Source organism: Melopsittacus undulatus, chromosome 6, assembly GCF_012275295.1.
Source record: "Melopsittacus undulatus isolate bMelUnd1 chromosome 6, bMelUnd1.mat.Z, whole genome shotgun sequence".
NCBI lineage: Eukaryota > Metazoa > Chordata > Aves > Psittaciformes > Psittaculidae > Melopsittacus > Melopsittacus undulatus.
In genome coordinates, this window is record NC_047532.1 from 14,649,218 (window position 1) to 14,667,265 (window position 18,048).

General features: G+C 44.6%; 1 protein-coding gene across 2 annotated transcripts in view; it reads left to right on the top strand.

Moving 5' to 3' along the window:
* Nucleotides 1–7,365: 7,365 nt before the first annotated feature.
* LRP8 (LDL receptor related protein 8) overlaps nt 7,366–18,048 on the top strand; it is a 192,437-nt gene continuing 181,754 nt past the window's right edge. For both annotated transcript variants that reach the window (XM_034063524.1, XM_034063525.1), the window contains exons 1-2: nt 7,366–7,488; nt 8,260–8,379. In XM_034063524.1, coding sequence (XP_033919415.1) covers nt 7,413–7,488; nt 8,260–8,379 — 196 coding nt within the window. In that variant the 5' untranslated portion in view covers nt 7,366–7,412. The remainder of the gene's footprint in view (nt 7,489–8,259; nt 8,380–18,048) is intronic.

Genomic DNA, 18,048 nt, shown 5'->3' on the forward strand with positions numbered 1-18,048 from the left:
GTGTTACTCTACACTGAATTATGAGATACAAACACTATGGCATGTTTCTGGGACCCACAGAGTTGGCTAGTATTGAACCACAACAAACCCCAAATGTTTGAGTGGGAATAGCTGCATTTCTCCAATGTCTGCTTTGTAAGAGAAACTATTCACTTCCCAAATCAAGCTTCAGGTGATCTACAAGTACTTGTGATCTTTGGGAGCCATGTTAGTACTTAAGGCTTATGCTTTCTAGCAGGTGAATTTGCCCATGGCTTGGGTCCTGGCCCTCTGAACCAGCCAAAGAGCATGAGCTGCTTTAGCCTGATCTGGACACAAGTTGCATCATTTTCTAGGGGAGAAGGAAGAGCTGTGCAGGGCTGTGCAGAGCTGTGGTGTTGGCTGCAGCCCTTCAGTGTTCTCCTCCAGCACTGCGCTGGGCTCATGTTGCCCTTCTGTCCTCCTGGAGATCATGGGCCTCCTTCACAAGTACCAATGCCAAGCTTTGATGACTAGTGGGCAACAAGAATATAGCAATCCTACTGAGTTGCCCAGGTTGTACTGAAAGAGAAAAGGTATTTAAAAAACAGAAACTCTGAGATAAAAGTTTGGGCATGTTTCAGCTTTCTAAAGTGGGAATGAAAGGGAGACAAGCAAGGTCTTTCTGAGGCAGCAGGAATCTAATGAGGAAAAAATTAAAGTGCTGTGGAAAGTGCTTGTAGAAGTTCAAGGTATCACTTTGACCAGATCTGTGCAGACAGACAAAGGCATAAATACTGTGCTTTATCAGAGTCATAGGAGAAGCCAGGGCTGAAACACAAGAGGTACAGCAAATCAAGGACCACCTGAATTAGTAGGAGTTGATTTAGATTGATTTAGACTACAGGTATCTGTTATATGCTTTTATTCTTTCAGTCTTGATCCATCTTAGCTAGAACTTAACATCTGTGGAACTGAGAGACACCTCTGCTTTTGAAGAAAGAATATGGGATGGAATATTATGAAGGGTATACTACTGAGGGTAGGAGAGAAGCTGGTTTGTGCTTCTAGGAATGATGCCTCTAGGATGTGTTATTCTGAAGTTTATCTATCACTTGATGCTTTATGTGATATGACAGAATGCCAGAGGGATTGATCCATCAACTGCTGTTGCTGCAACATGCTGTAACAGACAGAAAATCTGAAAGGACATGTTTTCTGAAACCTTGTTTAAAAGAACTATAGCTCCCGGAGTGCACATACACACCTCTTGTCACTCAGACAAGTATGGGTTCTACACATGGCATGAGCTCTGTCCTAACATTAGTGAAGAAAGGTTTCTCAGCCTCAAAGAAACAAGTATGTCACATCACAGTTACATGGATAACTCTTCTCAAATGTATGTAAACAAGGCTGCATTTGTGTGACTCTAATGCATTTCTAATGAAGATATACATCGAGACACCCAGAAGAAGCAAAGTGAGGAGATACTTGAACATACATTTGCAAGATGATAATTAGAACATTTTTCTCTCCCAGTGCTTTCCGTTTCTTCCTCTCCCCTCATTCCTCTTTTTTTGGGGGGGGAGGGGATTTTAAAACTAGTTTGATTTTTATCCACTTTGAAAACCAATTTATTCCACTCTGACCAAGCTCAGATCTTCTGGTTAGGCATGAGACTCCATTTATTCCCTTGTTATTTAAGAACTGAAAGCAATGAGATGGCAATATCTAATGGGATAGCTTTGAAAAAAATTACTAAAGACAAGCTAGTAAATCAAAAGAGAAAGCAAGAAAAACCCCCAACACATTCAGAATCCAACCTTGAAAAACATGGGTTTAATGAGCTTTCGCTTTAAAAAGGAAAACAAATGCTGGTTTCCTATTCCTTCATAAGGAAGGACAGCCCTGTCAAGTAGCTGTAAGAATTTACAAATCAGATGACTTAGACTCTGCCTGCCACTTAGCACAAAGGCAATAGATTCAGCATTAGCTTTAAAGCAAGACAGGGTTTCAAGTGTTCTGCTGTCATATGAAATCCGTACAAAAATAATGAGAACCGTTCCATGCAGACATCATCCTCAATTCCCATTTGGGTATTGTTTTCTCATTGATGTTGTAATTAATGCTAAAATAATTTGTCTGTGAGCCTTCAAGATGCTTTGAGCTTTCCAGAGGGCTGTGAGGAGCTGAGGGACTTTTGCACCTCACAGAACCAGACCTTGTCTCTGCTTCCGCCACTCATGCATGAGACACCACTTCTTTGAAGCACTGTGGCCTAAACAAATAAGGTGTGGGAGAAAACTGGAGCAATGTCTAGCTCACAGAATGTTTAAAAGGGGGTAAAATACTGAATCCAGGCTTGGTGCTGCTATTGGGTTTCCCTGTCTGTGCTTGGGGAGCCACACAGCAAACAGCAGCCTGTGGTACTAATCTGCTGCTTTACAGCATTGGTATATGGTGACTGTAGAGCTACACAAGACACTGTCAACTTGAGTTTTGCTCCAATTCATGATTCCTTTGTTTGTAGTAATAGGATAAATAGTTTGAAGTGAAACATCTTGATAAAAGCCCACTGTACTTGTTACTAACCATGGCCTCAAGTCTGCATTTCTGTTGGCTTTCACAGTCATTAGTCACTGTACAACAGCAAAGAGTAGATCAGTCTAGAGCAGTGCTCCTCTGGCATGCAAAAGATCTTGCCAGAGACCTAATCCTCACTTTTTTTTTCTTCTTGGTCCCTTCATTCTTATGCTCATTAAAATTAATGGAAAAGTCCCTATTGCGACTGTAGGTTTGGTTGCACTCAAAGATTTATTGTGTAGGGATACTGCTATGGCAGGGTGTTTAGCCTTGGCAAGCGAATTAAGGGCAGAAGCCTTCACTGTTAACTTCTCACCAGCTAAATAAAAACTTCACCAATGGACTGGAAAGCATCTCTTACCTTCCCTCTACTCCCATGAAAGAGCTGCTATAGAAAGGCAGCAGCATGAAGTGGAAGATGGATTTGAAGCCACACTAAATATCGTGAGTAACACAGTGCTCTCCAGGAAGCCAGATTCCCAGCGAGCTGCTCTTCCCAGCTACTCTTACATGGTCAGAGTACTGCTGAATGGAGCTAGGGAATATTTCAGTTGATTTGCTAAGGAAAACCAGGAGGCATTAGTCAAAGTGGAATAACCTGGGTTCCCAGTTATATTGATATAAAAATTGAAGGGAATGCTTGTAAGTGAGAATTGCTCCGAAGACAAGAATCCATGAATGTGAGATACAGACTGTTATCTGTGCACCTGTGTATGCAGTTAGTGAAGGTGTGATGCAGTGTATTTTACATTTAAATGGAAGCTTTTGTCACTAGATGTTGGTTCCATACCTTTGGCCAGTGGTGTGTCAGTGTTACATCATCCTGCTACTTATGCTTGAATAAAGGAGAACTGAGTGACAGTTCTAGGACAAAGAAGAATTGTGGCTATGGAATGAAGAGATCCTGGTTTGGAGGAGAGACAGTTCTTGGATGATAAACTGATGGGGTTTGTAGTCTGATTTAAATCTGATTGTGTGATGTCCTCCTTTCCTTACTAGGCTGTGAGATGACTAAAATAAGGGTATCTTTAGAAAACGTTAAGAGTGCTAATGGGGTTAAATTGACCTTTTAGGCATGAAACAAGCAAAACCCAAGTCTCAATGGCTATGAAAGGGGAAATGTATCCAATAGACAAAGTAGTACAGAGCATGAATATAAATAAGAAATATAAAAAAACCCCATTGAACAGCTGATTTAGGGAACTGGAGTCCTCTGGAAAGAAGATGAAGTTAAAAGAGAAGAAAATTAAGTTAAGAAGCTAAAGAGATTATTGAAGATATTGAATGAAGCATTTTAATACAATAAAAGTTGCAAAAATGAGAGCATAGAGCAGGGAGATCAATAGACACCATTTAGTCAGATACAAATGAAAATATGAATTGGAAAAAAATAACCTCTAAACAGTTAGAGCCCTAAAACAAAAGAAGGGAAGTAAAAGGAACATTTCTGTGTAAAATGCGTAGAGTTTGAAGCAAAAGACTAAATTATCTTACCGGATAAAACCAGTAAGTAGAACATTTTAAACCAGGCTATTAAACAAGGTACAAACAAAAGTAGGTTTGGTAATCCCAAAAATAGGAAGGAAGCTTGGGAAAAGTGTTAGTCATTTTGAGCACAGTAGGTAAAAGCCATGAGCTCTGTAAGAGTCTTAGGAACATGTCCTGATCAGAAGCGAACCTCTGTTTATGCTCCACTGTGTTTGTGGCATATTTTGTGCCTCACTTCATAGAAGCAGCAGAAAAAGTTATTGTTCAATGTCATATACAATCGTACTTACACCTGAAAACTCACAGTAGTTTGGGGATAAGAGTTGTATTTTGAAATGTAAATAACTGCAGGTACTGACATGGCATTGGGCCATCGTCACATTAAGGATGTGGCTGCTACTGCATTGCTTCAGCTAACTCTGATTAAAAGGTTTCATTTGAATATCTGAAAGCTATGAGGGGACTGAAACAATTACATTTGTCTGTTGAAAGATTAGACTGAAAAAGTCAACCTCATGGACAGGGGATATTTTTAAAGGGTATTATACAAATAGAGGAGAACAGGTCTTTAAATGTCCACTTGAAAGAAGAAAGAAATATATTGAAGGACATGAAGGTTTTTGGGGAAAATGGAGAGGGTGTTAGTACAAACAGCTTAGGAAACCGCCTCCACGGCTTGAAGAGTTTCAGCAGGTAGACTGAAGACTTCCCAGTGGCGGTCTGTGTACACTGCTCCTCTTCTTACTCTGCCCTCAGTCTGTTTTGGGTTTTGTTTTTAATTTAGCAAAGATTTTCATGGCAAAAATATGAAGCACCCCCCATTCATGCGTCCTTGAGAGAGCTCTTTGGCTGGGGTGGACTGTCTGACAGTGGTCACAGGGCACAGGAGGACTATGGCTCCTTGAGTGGCAGTAAATAAGCCAGAGTAATTCTGATACCGCTCTAATTTGGCACCATTATGCCCAAGGTTCTTAGTGTTAAACTGGATGGAATCAGTCAGTGTGGATGGTATGGGTCACCTCCTCTTGCATGGCTAGTCTGTGGCCTCTTCAGCTGCAATGTGGTGAACACTAAAATGCTTCTGGGTATTGCACACCAAGTGGAAGTGCTTGTAGCAAAATATGTCTGTGCTGTTGCTTTACAGATTTCCAGTCTGGAGAGAAGAATCCTGAGCTCCTCTTCCAGCTTCCAACTCAAGAGGTGAGCTCCTGGAAGAGACACACCTTGGCAGGTAAATTAATAGTCTTAATTAACTATTGGAACATAATGGATAAAACTAGATTTATTTGTTTTCACAGACCAAATGGTTTCCCTCCTCCAGTTTCCTTCTCCTTTAGCACCTCATTTCCCTCTTGCCCCTGCAGTCCCTTGGAGACGCAGATGTCCACAAGATGGTACTAGGCTACCAGTAGCTCCTACAATGGCTGGTCCGTGAGGGTTCTTGAACTTGCTGTTTGGCAGGTGGCATCAGATCAATTCACTCAAAAAACCAGCCTCTTAATGTTCTTTCCTTTGAGAGGCATCGGGACTAAATACCTGTTTGGGGTTTTTATTTAATGAAACAAAACTGTGACAGCAAAAGGCTTCTGTAACTGATGCACTCACCTGTCTTGTACCAGGTAACTGTTACTGTCTTTTGAGTCACTTCCAACTTAAACTACTTTAAGAAAGAGAAGTACGAGGCCAGGAATTACAGCAGCACTATGAAACTGTGTTTTGGCACATTTAAGAAAGAAATTTGACCTAATGCATTATAAATACCTCATTTGCTTTCAGCAATTATTGCAATCTATCACATTGAGCCAGCCAACACAAACACACACTGCATTTTGCATGCTGAAAAGTTGTTCAAAAAGGCTTGAATAAATTGTTAATAGTCTAAAAGCTGCTAGTGAAATAGCTCAATGATTAGCTCTTCTCCTCTTCACATGGTTCAAATGCATTAGTGACACTACTGCCTAATGACTTGCAAAATTTCTGTTAAAGGCATAGGTGCATTTTTAAACAGTGGAGAAACAGTTCTGAAGCCAATGACATTTCAGGCTTTGAAATGGGAAAGTTTTATATATTGGGTTATGTAAAATTAGTGCTTGATTTATTTTAACATTCCACATACAATCATGTTAATCCTGTTGTGATGTCAGATTCAAGTTGCTTCTGAAAAATACCTTTTCATAGTAAGATAACTGGAATTCTCATAATCCTGACCCGATGACCAACACTGTGGTGTGAATTAAAGACAGTGACCCGCTTCCTCATCAGCACTGTGCAACCCAAGTAATAAACATGGCCCCCAAAGGCCTGAAACATTTCCCCTGTAGGTGCTGGTCCAGGCTCCTGTGTTTGAGTTGTAGCAAGGGTGAGCAGCTCCTGTGAAGGGACGTTGCACCCTTCCCATACTCCATACTCATTTTCCTGAAGAAAATTAAGTGGAGGTGATTGCATCAGCATGACCATAATGAAATCCCTCAATGGGAGATGCGAATTAACAAGGAGAGCACACAATTTGTGCCTCCAGGCCACATGTTTAATTGACATATTAAAATTAGGATCACAAATGAGACTGTCATAAAATCACAGAATGATTTGGGTTGGAAGGAATGTTAAAGCTCACCCAGTTCCAACCCCTGCCACGGGCAGGGACACCTTCCACTGGAGCAGCTTGCTCCAAGCCCCTGTGTCCAACCTGGCCTTGAAAACTGCCAGGGATGGGGCAGCCACAGCTTCTCTGGGCACCCTGTGCCAGCGCCTCAGCACCCTCACAGGCATAAACTTCTTCCTGAGATCTAATCTCGGTTTCCCCCCTGGCAGTTTAAAACCATTCCTCCTCGTCCTGTCACAACCTGTCACTGCCAAAGCCTCTCTCCAGGTTTCCTGTCGACACCTTTCGGCATGGGAGCTGCTCTAAGGTCTCCCCGGGGCCATCTCTTCTCCACACTGAACAACCCCGCTCTTTGTGTCGCTGTAGCTGGGACAGCAGCGGGGAGCTCAGGACCCTGCACACCTGATGGGAGCGGGGCAGGCCCATCTGCCCCAGCCGGAGCTCCGGCCTTACGCCACGGAGCCGGGCCTGCCCCGCTCTCCTGGGGCCCCTTCGCCACCAGCCCGCAGGTGCTCCCGGCCGTCTCCTGTTCCTCTGAGGGCCCCGGCAGTGCCGAGCCCGCTGCCCGCTCCCCGAGCCGCCAGCGCCAAGCGGCGGCCGGGCCCGAGCCGAGCCGAGCGGCGGCGCGCGGGGCCCGCCCAGCGGGGCGCGTCACGGCGCGGCGGCGCGCGGCGGGGCGGGGGGCGGTGCCGGCCGCGCAGTCGGCACGGGGCGGCGAGCCGGCGCGCGGGCTGCGCGCACCCCGCACACGGCGCTGCCACCGAGGGAGCGAGCGAGCACCATGTGCCGGGCAGCGCTCACCCGGCTGCTGCTCCTCCAGCTGCTGCTGCTGCTGATCAATGTGAACCAAGGCAAAGGTGGGTCCGGCGAGCCCCGGCGGCTTCGCCTCGGTGATCCCGGGGAGGGGGTGAGCGTCCTGCCTTGCCCCAGCCGCCCGAAAGCGCGGTGCGGTGCCCCACGGGAGGGCTGCAACCCGCGAGGGCCCGGGCACGCTCGGGGCTTGCGACCTGCCGGGGCCGGGCACGCTCTTCATCGCGCGGAAACAAGGCTGCCGCTGATGACAGGAGCTGCCACCTTTAATCCCCTGCTGAGGAGATTTGTGGCTCGGCAGAGCAGCGCTGCACCGTGCGGCTGCAAAGCAGATTTGCTCTGTGTGTCCCCGTGTATCCGCCCCCGCCCTCAACTTCACTTGGGTCAGTTCCCTTTTCCCGGGCCGGCGCCGGTGTCCGTTCCCCCCAGCGTCCCCAGGTATCTCTGCGTTCTGCCTCGGTACCGGACGCGCGGGAGATCCCAGCATCGTTGTGCTTTATAATTTGTCTTTGTCTTTTGCATTTCGGGTTTAACCATTTTCTATTCCCAGGCTCCTTTCCCCTGCCTTTCAAACGATGCCGGCAAGCACGGGAATGGTCCCCGTTATCCCTGCACAAAGCATCTTAGGCATCACCGCTGGTCTCCCGCGGAGGCGCGTCTCTCCCAGCCCCGCACGAGCCCGGCCCCAGCCCCCACTCGAGCTCGGTGGCTCCCGTCCCGGCTTATACGCGGCCGGGACCGGGCGGCGAGGCTGCCCCGGGCTGCCCCCGACTCCGGAGCGCGCCCCGCTGACCCAGGCGCGGCCCCGTCTCTCGCAGGAGCCGTCAAGGAGTGCGAGGAGGACCAGTTCCAGTGCCGGAACGAGCGGTGCATCCCCGCCATCTGGAAATGCGACGAGGACGACGACTGCTCGGATAACAGCGACGAGGCGGATTGCCGTGAGTGTCCGTGCATCGCACGGTGGGGTGGGGGACCGAGACCGGGAAGGGGCGCGCTTCCTACCAGCGCTGCACCTCTGTTTTATGAATGAATGAATGAATGAAGTCGCGCCGTGCCCGGCTCCTGCGCCCATTGGCTGCCGGGAGCTGCCGATCGGTGACGAGGCGCCGGGCCCGCCGCGGGGCACGCCCCGCCCCGCGGGTAGCGGCTCCTTGCTGCCGGCCGCGGGCACCGGGAGCTTCCGCCCTCGCCTCTGGCCACGCTGCTGCTCGGAACTCCGAAGGGAGCGGCGCGGTTTGTGGCCTGGGGAGTGGTGAAGAACCCCGGGGAGGCCGTGCTCGGGGCCAGTGACAGGTGCTGATGTGAACCGCTGCTTACTTACAGGCGTGCTACACGGTGTGGAGCTGGTTTGAGCCTTGTGTGTAAATGTGTGCTTGCTGTGACGGTGTGAAGGGAGGTGAGCAAGGAGCACTGCTTGGCAGGGTCAGCCGAACACTGACTGATTCCCTGGTAGTGTAGGGGAAGAGAGATCAAGGTTCATACTTCTGATCCCGAGCAGGTGGCAGTCCTGCCTTCTCCTGAACTGTGGGCCTGGTGCATATGAGCAGTACTCAGTAAACTTTGGGTAGTTTTCAGGGTTGTCTTGTTACCTCTTTGTTATTTTGATCATAGCTTCTGCCAGCCTAAGAGAATTTGTCTCAACTGCAGAGTGTGAGAAGCATCCGTAAAGGAAGTTATGGAGGCCTAAGTCTTAAAGAGAAATTTCTTTGAGTTGCAAATACTGCAGCAAGTACCACATATCTTGAATTATCTCTGTAGGATTCCAGATACTGAATGTGTATTGAGTTATAATTTGTGCAATGAACTCTTCAAAGTTCATAGAGGGGATGTATCAAGAGCAGTCACTGTTTATGTGTGTGACTATCCTGTTAACAGCTCCACTTATAAATCTGTCTTCTCAGAGTGAAGTCTGAGTAGATCAGTGTAGGGAGAGCCAAACCTCCTGTTCATGGGAAATGTCTCAATGTTACAACATAAAGCATAACATCTGTATGTGGTGCTTTTGTACTCGGAGGTCTTGGCAGGCTTTATATATGTCTAAGTTTGTGATCTGGGGGATTAGCAGCATTACTTAATTCAGATACAGAAATGGTTTATGCAGGAATTACATTGGCACTAGTTAGAAGCAAATTAGGTCTGGAACATTCCAAATTACAAAAGATTCGGAGAAGCCGAGCTGAGAACTTGCTTGGACTTGTTCATAACTGGGCACGTTTTCTCAGAGCTTACAAGTTTCCAGAGAGGCACTAATTTGAGGGGAGCACTGGCAACCTCTGAGCAGGCTGACAATGGCGTTCTTGAAGCTGCCTGTTTAAAAGTCCCTTTGGGCTGTTGTACAAAGGTTTGATGAGCTGCAGGTGACCTGTGGGCTGTGCTTTGGGAGCTGCTGTTTCAGGGGTAGCATCTTGGGGAACAGATTCTTCATCTCACACTCAACACTGAAGAGTAGGTTTGTGGCCTGTGCTCCTTACCTAGCAGCAGTGAATGGGTCTCACTGGGCTGCTTTTTATCTTTCCCTTTTCCTTGTGATCTGCCCTCTAAGCATTGTGTCAGAGAGCGTAAAACAACAGCCTGGTGAATATCAGCTCTGCTGTATTGTGCTCTGTTAGAATGGTTAGATGGAGAATTGCATCTTATTTAGTTTTATTTCAGATGGGGGTTTACAGTTGTGGAGTTTGGGAGTAGTAGGCATATGATGCTAGATTGTGGTAGAGAGGTAACTTTTCAGATGTTAGGAAAAAGAGTTTTTCAATGTGGAGACATCAGAATTCTTCACTTTAATCTGAACTTGGCATTTATTATTCATTGGGGATCATAGTACAGAAATTACTCACGGACTCCTAATTTAGTTCATATATTTGTTGACTTTGCAGTTGTTTCTCCAAGCAGTCTGAAAGACAGTTGAATTGCATTTTTCACACATTTTTCTTGCTTACACTGTTCTGAACATAGTTTTCTTTTAAAAATACATACTGTCTTTCAGCATATGTGATGTTCAGAGTTCTACTCACCGGGTGAAAGAATACGTTCTGTGTGTTCTTGTTTCTAGACACCACCTCCATTATCACTGCAGTAATAAGCAGATATGTATTAAAAAACTTTTATGACCATATGCAGTAGAAGAAACTGTTCTGGAAACCTCAGCTGGAGCGGTGATGGAGAGGGAAAAGAACATGCAAATAGCCTGCTGGTAATGAATACTGATACGGGCCCTGATAAATCCTGGAATTAGTTGCTGATACCTTTGGCCAGAGTTGATAGCATATTTGTAATAGCTCACTACTGCCTATGTCTATCCTCCCTTGATGAAGAGACAGAGGTATCTGTGTTAAGGATTGGTTTATGAAACAAGCTTGGCCTACATGGTCTGTATAACTGGAAGATTTTGTGACCAAGAGTCTCCAATATACTTCTGGAAGGAGGTAGTTTTTCTGGCAGTGCCCTGTCTGCTTCCCACTAGAAGCCATCTTTATGCAAGACTGACATTTTTGGTTATATTTTGGCATTTTTGGTTTGTTTCCACCCTGCCCCTGAAGCTTTGCTGGTATAATGTTGGCTTTTTTTAAAGGAGTTTTAGACTTGTAAGAGTAACATCGCAGTAGCCATCCTCTATCATCCCCTTGGAATTTGCTTTCCATTCAGTAATACTTTTCTATTGTGGCTGGTAGTTCAAGTTATCTGCCATAGGATGATGTTACTATGTTAATTGGCAAACATAGGAACTGAAGCATGAAAAAGTAATGAGCTCAGCTCTTACTCAAGCCAGATTTACTCAGTACTGGTTTATAAGGTGTGTTGAATGTATCCGAGGGTGCTCAGTAACCTTCTTATATATTATGGAGCCCAATTCTTTCTTGGCATGTAGCAGTCAACTTCAGAGATTTTACTTGTGAGAAATGAATGAAATGAAAGGAATCCAGTTGGATTTTCTTCCAAGAATAAAAGGTGTGTAACACATTTCTTAACTTTAACTGATGCTGCTGATGAAGGCAGAATTGACAAGCTCTCTGTGCCCATGGTTCACTTGTGACAGCGGGCAGTAGAGAAAAGGGATTTGTTGCTCACACTATTTGGATTATCATGCATTGGTTGTTTCTGCAAGATACGCACTGCAATACAGACTAGACTGTCTGTCACTGCATTCAGTTTAAATTATCTTCACAATTTTAGCATACTTCAAGAAGCATCTGTAGAGTTGAAACTTCTTGTGTCTCTGAGGTCCTCCTCATTTGAACAAGTATCCATCCTGCATATGGTGCGTATTTCATGTCGCATATTTCAGTGTTAGCAATTCCTTTTAATAATGCTGGTGTTTAAAAAAGTCAAGGAACCACCAGAAAAAAATACGTGATTCTTGCAATATGAAGACAAAGTGCTGAGGATTTAGGGAAGAGCAGGAAAATAGGGACTGTAGAAAGTACCTTGCTTTTTGAGCAAAGGTGAAAAACAGAAGAACCAAATAGATGTAGGTAAAATAGATAGCAAGTAAGTGTGAATAAAGTTACTGCCTTACAAGAAGTAAAAGGAAACAAATCCTGGTAGCAAAAGAACTGTAGCAAAGGAGGCTACTAGGGTGCTCATTTGTATCAGGTGGCTCATGAAGCATTAGGAGAGGAGATGCTAATTGTGTGCATAGTGGAACTAGGTAAAGCTGTACACAGATTGCTTAAATATGAAGATGCCTTTTTCCTGTCTCATTTTCAGAAAGCTACAGCATTTTATAGGAAGTAAAAGGAAAAAAAAAGGAGTAGAGAAATTCCTTAAAATGTTCCTGTGTATCTACTAAAAGAGCACCCAAGAGAAAAATTGTGAAAGTTATGATGTTTGGGCTGCCGGGGAAATAAGGTCTTAAGCTCTGGGATTACAAATGTTGGGTAGCTATTACAGAGTTTAAATCTGTGTAAGACTATTGACTCTGCCCCATACAAAATTATTTGCTTGAGCCCAATCTGGGCTGTGTAGGCCTGACAAGATGAAAACTCAGTTGCAATTTACAGCTTGAACACTTATGATCTGCACTGTATGTGATCCACAGAATGAGGAGAGGGCTCCAGGGTAATTCTGAACATAATTTTTTAGATGTATTTTACTCCTTCCATGTACAGGCAAGTGATGCTTTTTCCTCTCAGGAAACTGTGGAAAGTCAAGACTCAATTTTACAACCCATTTCAGAGAATGTTTGCAGATACCCAGTCATCGAGACATTTCCTTAATGGTATAGCAGCAGCATTACAAAGCACTAAAGCTATTTTTATAGTGGGGAAAATGTCCATTTTCTGAAGCACAGTGTTTTGGCAAAAGATCACTCCTTTCTGAGATACTCAGGATGTGTGATGCTGGATTTTCTTCTGTGTTTCCCTCAGGATAGGTGGAGGCTGCAGGGCCAGGTCAGCCTCAGTGCCCACAAGCTGTGTGTCCAGGGTGCCTGCTGCTGTGTGACATGTTGCCCCCAGTGGAAAATCCTGGAGCTGCTTTGATGGGGAAATGATTCTGGGGCACTTTTTGCCCAATTTTGCAAGTTTCTTCTTGCTTGCCACTGAAGCTAGCAGAAAACAAGGAATAACTTACAAACTGCAGCCAGACACAATGTATGTGACACAAAACAAGAGATGGTTGTGTTTCATAGTGTTTTATTTTCCTGCTGCAAATAGGGTTCGCATAATCTTAACCCATCCTTAAATGTGGCAGAGAGTATAGTTGCAGAAAGCAGCTACAAGAAGCTGAAATGCAGCACCAGCTTCAAGGCCACTTCAGCTTTGGAATACCTGCCTGCAGGGGGACACAGCCAAATGCAGAATGACTGCTTCTCTTTTTAAAGCTCCATTTTCTGTCTTTATATTGGGATCCTTTCTGTGGTGTTGCTTTCTGGTAAGTACTGTTCATAAGGGTATGTCTTACTGGCCAGGACTGAGGCTGCCTCACCTATGAGGTGCAGGCTGCAGGGAGTTACTGTTTCAAAGACTGTTCCTAGGTGTCTAGAATTCAGGATAAACACATGGCATCCAGGAACTTCCCCCTGCCTCAGCCCTTGCCCTGCCTTGAGGCCACAGTATGTGACTGTATAGCTGAGGCCCACTTCCCTTGCTGTCGGGAAGGATGCAAGCTCCTGTTCTCATGGGTTTGTTCGTAAAGAATCTGCAGAGTCTGACTCTTGCTGCCTATGCAGAAGCCCAGGATGTAGCCTGATATTCTCCTTGCTTTTCAGTACAAATTTCACTAGGTCTGGCATTTGGGAATAAAAATATATCGGAAGTCTATTTGATAACTAAAACCTGGATGTGTGAAGGGTTAAACATGGCCTAAATGGCTTTGAAATCCAGGAATATGAGGGTGTGTAGGTTTTGGGACATGGCAGGGTGAGACAGCAAGTGATCACATACATTCTATACATATTTTTTGTCCTTCCTTGCCTGTTGGTCCAATTTTTCTTCCTGTTCAGTGTTAAGCCAGTATTCTTTGTGCTGAGTGATGGCTGCATATTACTCTGGAGGTGCCTGTGTGTTGTCTGTGTGTCTTAAATATGTGCACATTGCCATGAGGAGAGTTTTGGGTTTCCTTAGCACACACATGGTCAATATGCTCTTGATTATGTCAGTGAGAGCTTAACTGAGTTGTGTGACCAGCTTTGCTCATCCCAAAACTGGAAGCACTGGGAAGGGTGGTGCAAGGAGGCAGGACAATTGCTTGCTTGTGTGCCTCTTGCCTGCCTGTCCTCGTCTGTACCGTGTTCATGTGCAAGCATGGCTCAAAACCAGTTTACTGATCTCTTGTGTTCCACAGTGAATGTTATTTGCTTTTCCTTTTTTTCATTATGTTCTCATTGTCTGCTCTGAGAAAAATAACCCAAACCCCTAAAATATGCAAGTTATCTTTCCTGTGCTGCATCCTTTATGTAGAAAATTGAGCATTATGTACATGTGGCAAACATGTCCTTCTCCACTTCCCCATTTCCAGGCACATTCACTTGAGGAATTCTGTTATCTTGAGATACAAACTACTTTCCAGGAGGTGGTGTTTTTCTATCGTTCCTGCTTGTGGTTTGAGAAAGAGAGAATTGGAATAGGACCACTGAAAAGACAGAAGCAGGAACCGGGATGCATAGGATAGCCACCGGGGGCATTATGGCTACAGAAGAAGGGGGACTATATTTTATGGAGTGCTGCTGTGCTATAGGAAGAAATCACATGAATTGCCCTAGATACAGGTACAAGAACAAGCCGTGATCTGGAAAACTTTCCTGAGTTCAAGGAGAATGGGAAGATTGAAAATTGTTAAGTTCAAGAGGGAGATTATGAAAGTGCAGTCAAACCTGACAGTGGCTTGGTTGGTTTGTCCAAGAGCTCAGAGCTCTCCTTCCAAAGCACAGAAACACATTCGGCATTTTGAACCAAAGGAGGCAAACTTCATCCAGAACATCTTAATCTATAAAAACATAAAGAAAGGTCAGTGTAGACCAGTTCTGTTTTGTCTGCTGCAGCATTACAGACTCTGGATTAGCACAGGTTTGGAGTGTGATTTCTTACTGGCTCATCTTAGAGTGGAAGATACGTGGGGTAATTTAATATTAATCAGAAAATGTTTAGAGAATAATTCAAATAACAAATTACAACTATGAGGCTGAAGGATCCAAGTGTAATATGCTGGTGAACACATTTATCTAGGCTTAAGAGATTGCCAGTGCTAGAAATAATGAGTTTTCTTGACTCCATTGTCCACCTGAAGGACCATTAAACACTCTGTAAGGCCTGAAAATGTCTGACAATTATTGATTCTTTTAGCTGCTTCTAATAGAGCAGACACGCAGCCTTTGTTTCTGCTTGCTTTCTTAATGGCACAGCTTTCTTAATTCATTGGCAAATGTACCATGTCCTTGGTATGCCTCAGAGAGGGTGATATTGTATTAGGGATGCATGTGTGGTAGACTTGGTTTGATGTGAAGTTCTCCTGGTTCTTCTGCTGTAGCTTTTCTGATGCCCTTTTCCTATCTACAGCTTTCCCATGTACCTGCAGCTTTTGCTTGGTAATTTCAGAGATGTTCCCAAAGTGCGTTACTGCTCAGCTCTTGCTTTCCTATGTCATTACAGGAAAGTGATGCAGCAAGGGGCTGGAGAACCTCTCCTGTGAAGGTAGTCTTGAGAGAGTTGGGTTGTTCATCCTCAAGAAGAGAAGGCTCTGGGCAGACCTTATCACAGTCTGCCAGCACCTAAGGGGACTACAAGAAGTCTGGAGAGGGACTTTTTACGAGGGCCTGTAGTGACAGGACAAGGGGAATGTCTTAAACTTTACAGAGGGGAGATTGAGATCAGACCTTAGGCAGAAGTTCTTCCCTGTGAGGGTGCTGAGGCTCTGGCACAGGGTGCCCAGAGAAGCTGTGGCTGCCCAATCCCTGGCAGTGCTTAAGGCCAGGTTGGACACAGGGGCTTGGAGCAACCTGGTCTAGAGGAAGGTGTCCCTGCCTGTGGCAGGAGGTTGAATCTAGGTGGTCTTTAAGATCTCTTCCAACCCAAACCATTCTGTGATTGTCTGCCTTATAAAATGCCTTAAGATGTCAATTTTTCTTTCTTTCCTTTGCCCAGGAAAACAAATTAGTAAAGCTGAGTTTGAGTGATGGGGATGAAGACTTGTGTTGCTGCTTGTTTTCTTAAGCAGCGCCATGTCCTTGCTAGCAAAGCAGACTGCTTGCTCCTGAGTGCTCTGGTTCCAGTGCAGACAGCTGGTTCTAGCCAAAGGGAAGCCTATGCTATTTTATGGTGCATGTGTGGGAAGTGTTAAAAATGCTTAGTGTGTTTTTCCTAACTCTCTATTTCCTGTTATAATTATTAATATTTAGATGGCCACAAGGGAGAGGAAGGGGCCAAAAGGCCCTGTGATAAAATTAATGCAGATTTTCTGCTCAGTGGAAGAATTCTGTCTGAAATACCAATAAGAGGTAACAAACTGATTATACTTTAAAAGTTACAATAATGCTATAAGCTAATTGAAAAATAAAACTAAACCCTTCCAAAGTGAAACATATTCAAAAGCTAGATTTTAACTTAAGAGAAGGTGGAAGATTTTTGAAGCAGGGATGTCAGCTCTGTCTCTGATGGTCTCTCAGGGTGAGGTAGGCTCTGTGTCATGCCCTAGCAATGATGCTCTGGTAGACTGTGGTTCTGTCCTTGGCAAGGGCTGCGACTGATTCCGCAGAGCTGAGGCTGATCTGGCAGCCCTGTGCCTTGCTCCTCATGAAGAGGTGAATGAATATTGTTACAGCTCTTCTGCAGGTGAGAGCTGGCCCTAAGTGACTCATAACTGTACAGATTGTCAGCAGCAGAGCCAAGAAATGAGGTCTCCTTCCTACCAGTGCAGTGCTCAATACACGCAACCATATTGCTTACTGCAGAGGTACCTGTTGGACTAATGGAAGTATTTCATTTGTTCCTCCAGGTTTCCTGGCTTTTCTTCAGTCTAAGCTAAGGCCTTATAGTTAATACCAAGAGCAAGTGTTAGAAACCAGGAGAGAATGAGATTTAGAGTTGGCTTAGAGTAAGGCTAGTAGTAGCCTTTGGGTTGCAGCCATATAAAGTGAGCTTTATTGCAATTTTTTTTTTCTTTAGGCATCCTGTTTCTGATACATCAATATTATTTTTGCATTGTTAGTATTGATTAAATACTTGAGAGCGTGTGTGGCACTGTACCAGGACCAGAGCAGTCAGGGACTCCGTTTCCATGGCAGCCAGAACACAGTCCTGTACTTGCAGAACCAGAAGGGCTCTTTTTGACAACCGCTCTCTGTGCTGTGATTACTTTTTCTTTTTAAAGATAGATATAATTTGAAGTCTAGTTCATCAGTGCTGCAGAATCTTGTCCATCCGGGGTGAGAGTTTTGCCTGCTGTAAGTTTCTTTATCTTCTCTGGAGTTCTAGCTTGGTTTCTGTAGCTTCTGTGGGGGTGATTTCTTTTACTGACAAAATACTGAAAGAGGGGAGAAAAAGAGTATGTTTAGGATCCATTGAAATGGATGGAAAATTCCTCTTGATTTTGGTTAAACTTGAAATGTTATGTTGTTGTAGCCTTCTCTCCCTTTCTGAGTAGCCTATAGCATAGATTTATCACTTTAAAAAAACAAGTGTTGAAGAAATGAGTGTGTACAACAGGCAGTAAGTAAGCTCTTAACTGTACTTTCACCTCCTTTAGATAACTGCTCCAATTCCAGGGTTTAACTTTAGTTTCTATTTTAAGTGGCCTTGTTTCGGCCCAAACTGCCTTCCTAGAGATGTAATGTGTAGTATGATGTGCATTGAGGTGGTATTTTGATTCATTTCAAAGGGTGAATTAGAATTTTCTTTTGATCCCAAGTCTTTGTTCAGCTGTGTATTACCCAGTAGAGGTTTTCTGTCCATCTTTGCTTTCTCTGTATCAATTTAATACAGTTAATTTCTTTGGTGGCTTTTCAGGCTTTTTCTGGTCTAGAAAAACCTTGCTCATCTGGGTACTCCTGATCTAGATGAGTAAGGTTGTAGGTATCCTTCCACATATGATGCATGGTTCTCCTGTGATACTAGCTGCTTGGTTTGCTGATTTAGCAGTGATTGTATATTAGTAAATCTTGCTGGATTTACTGGACC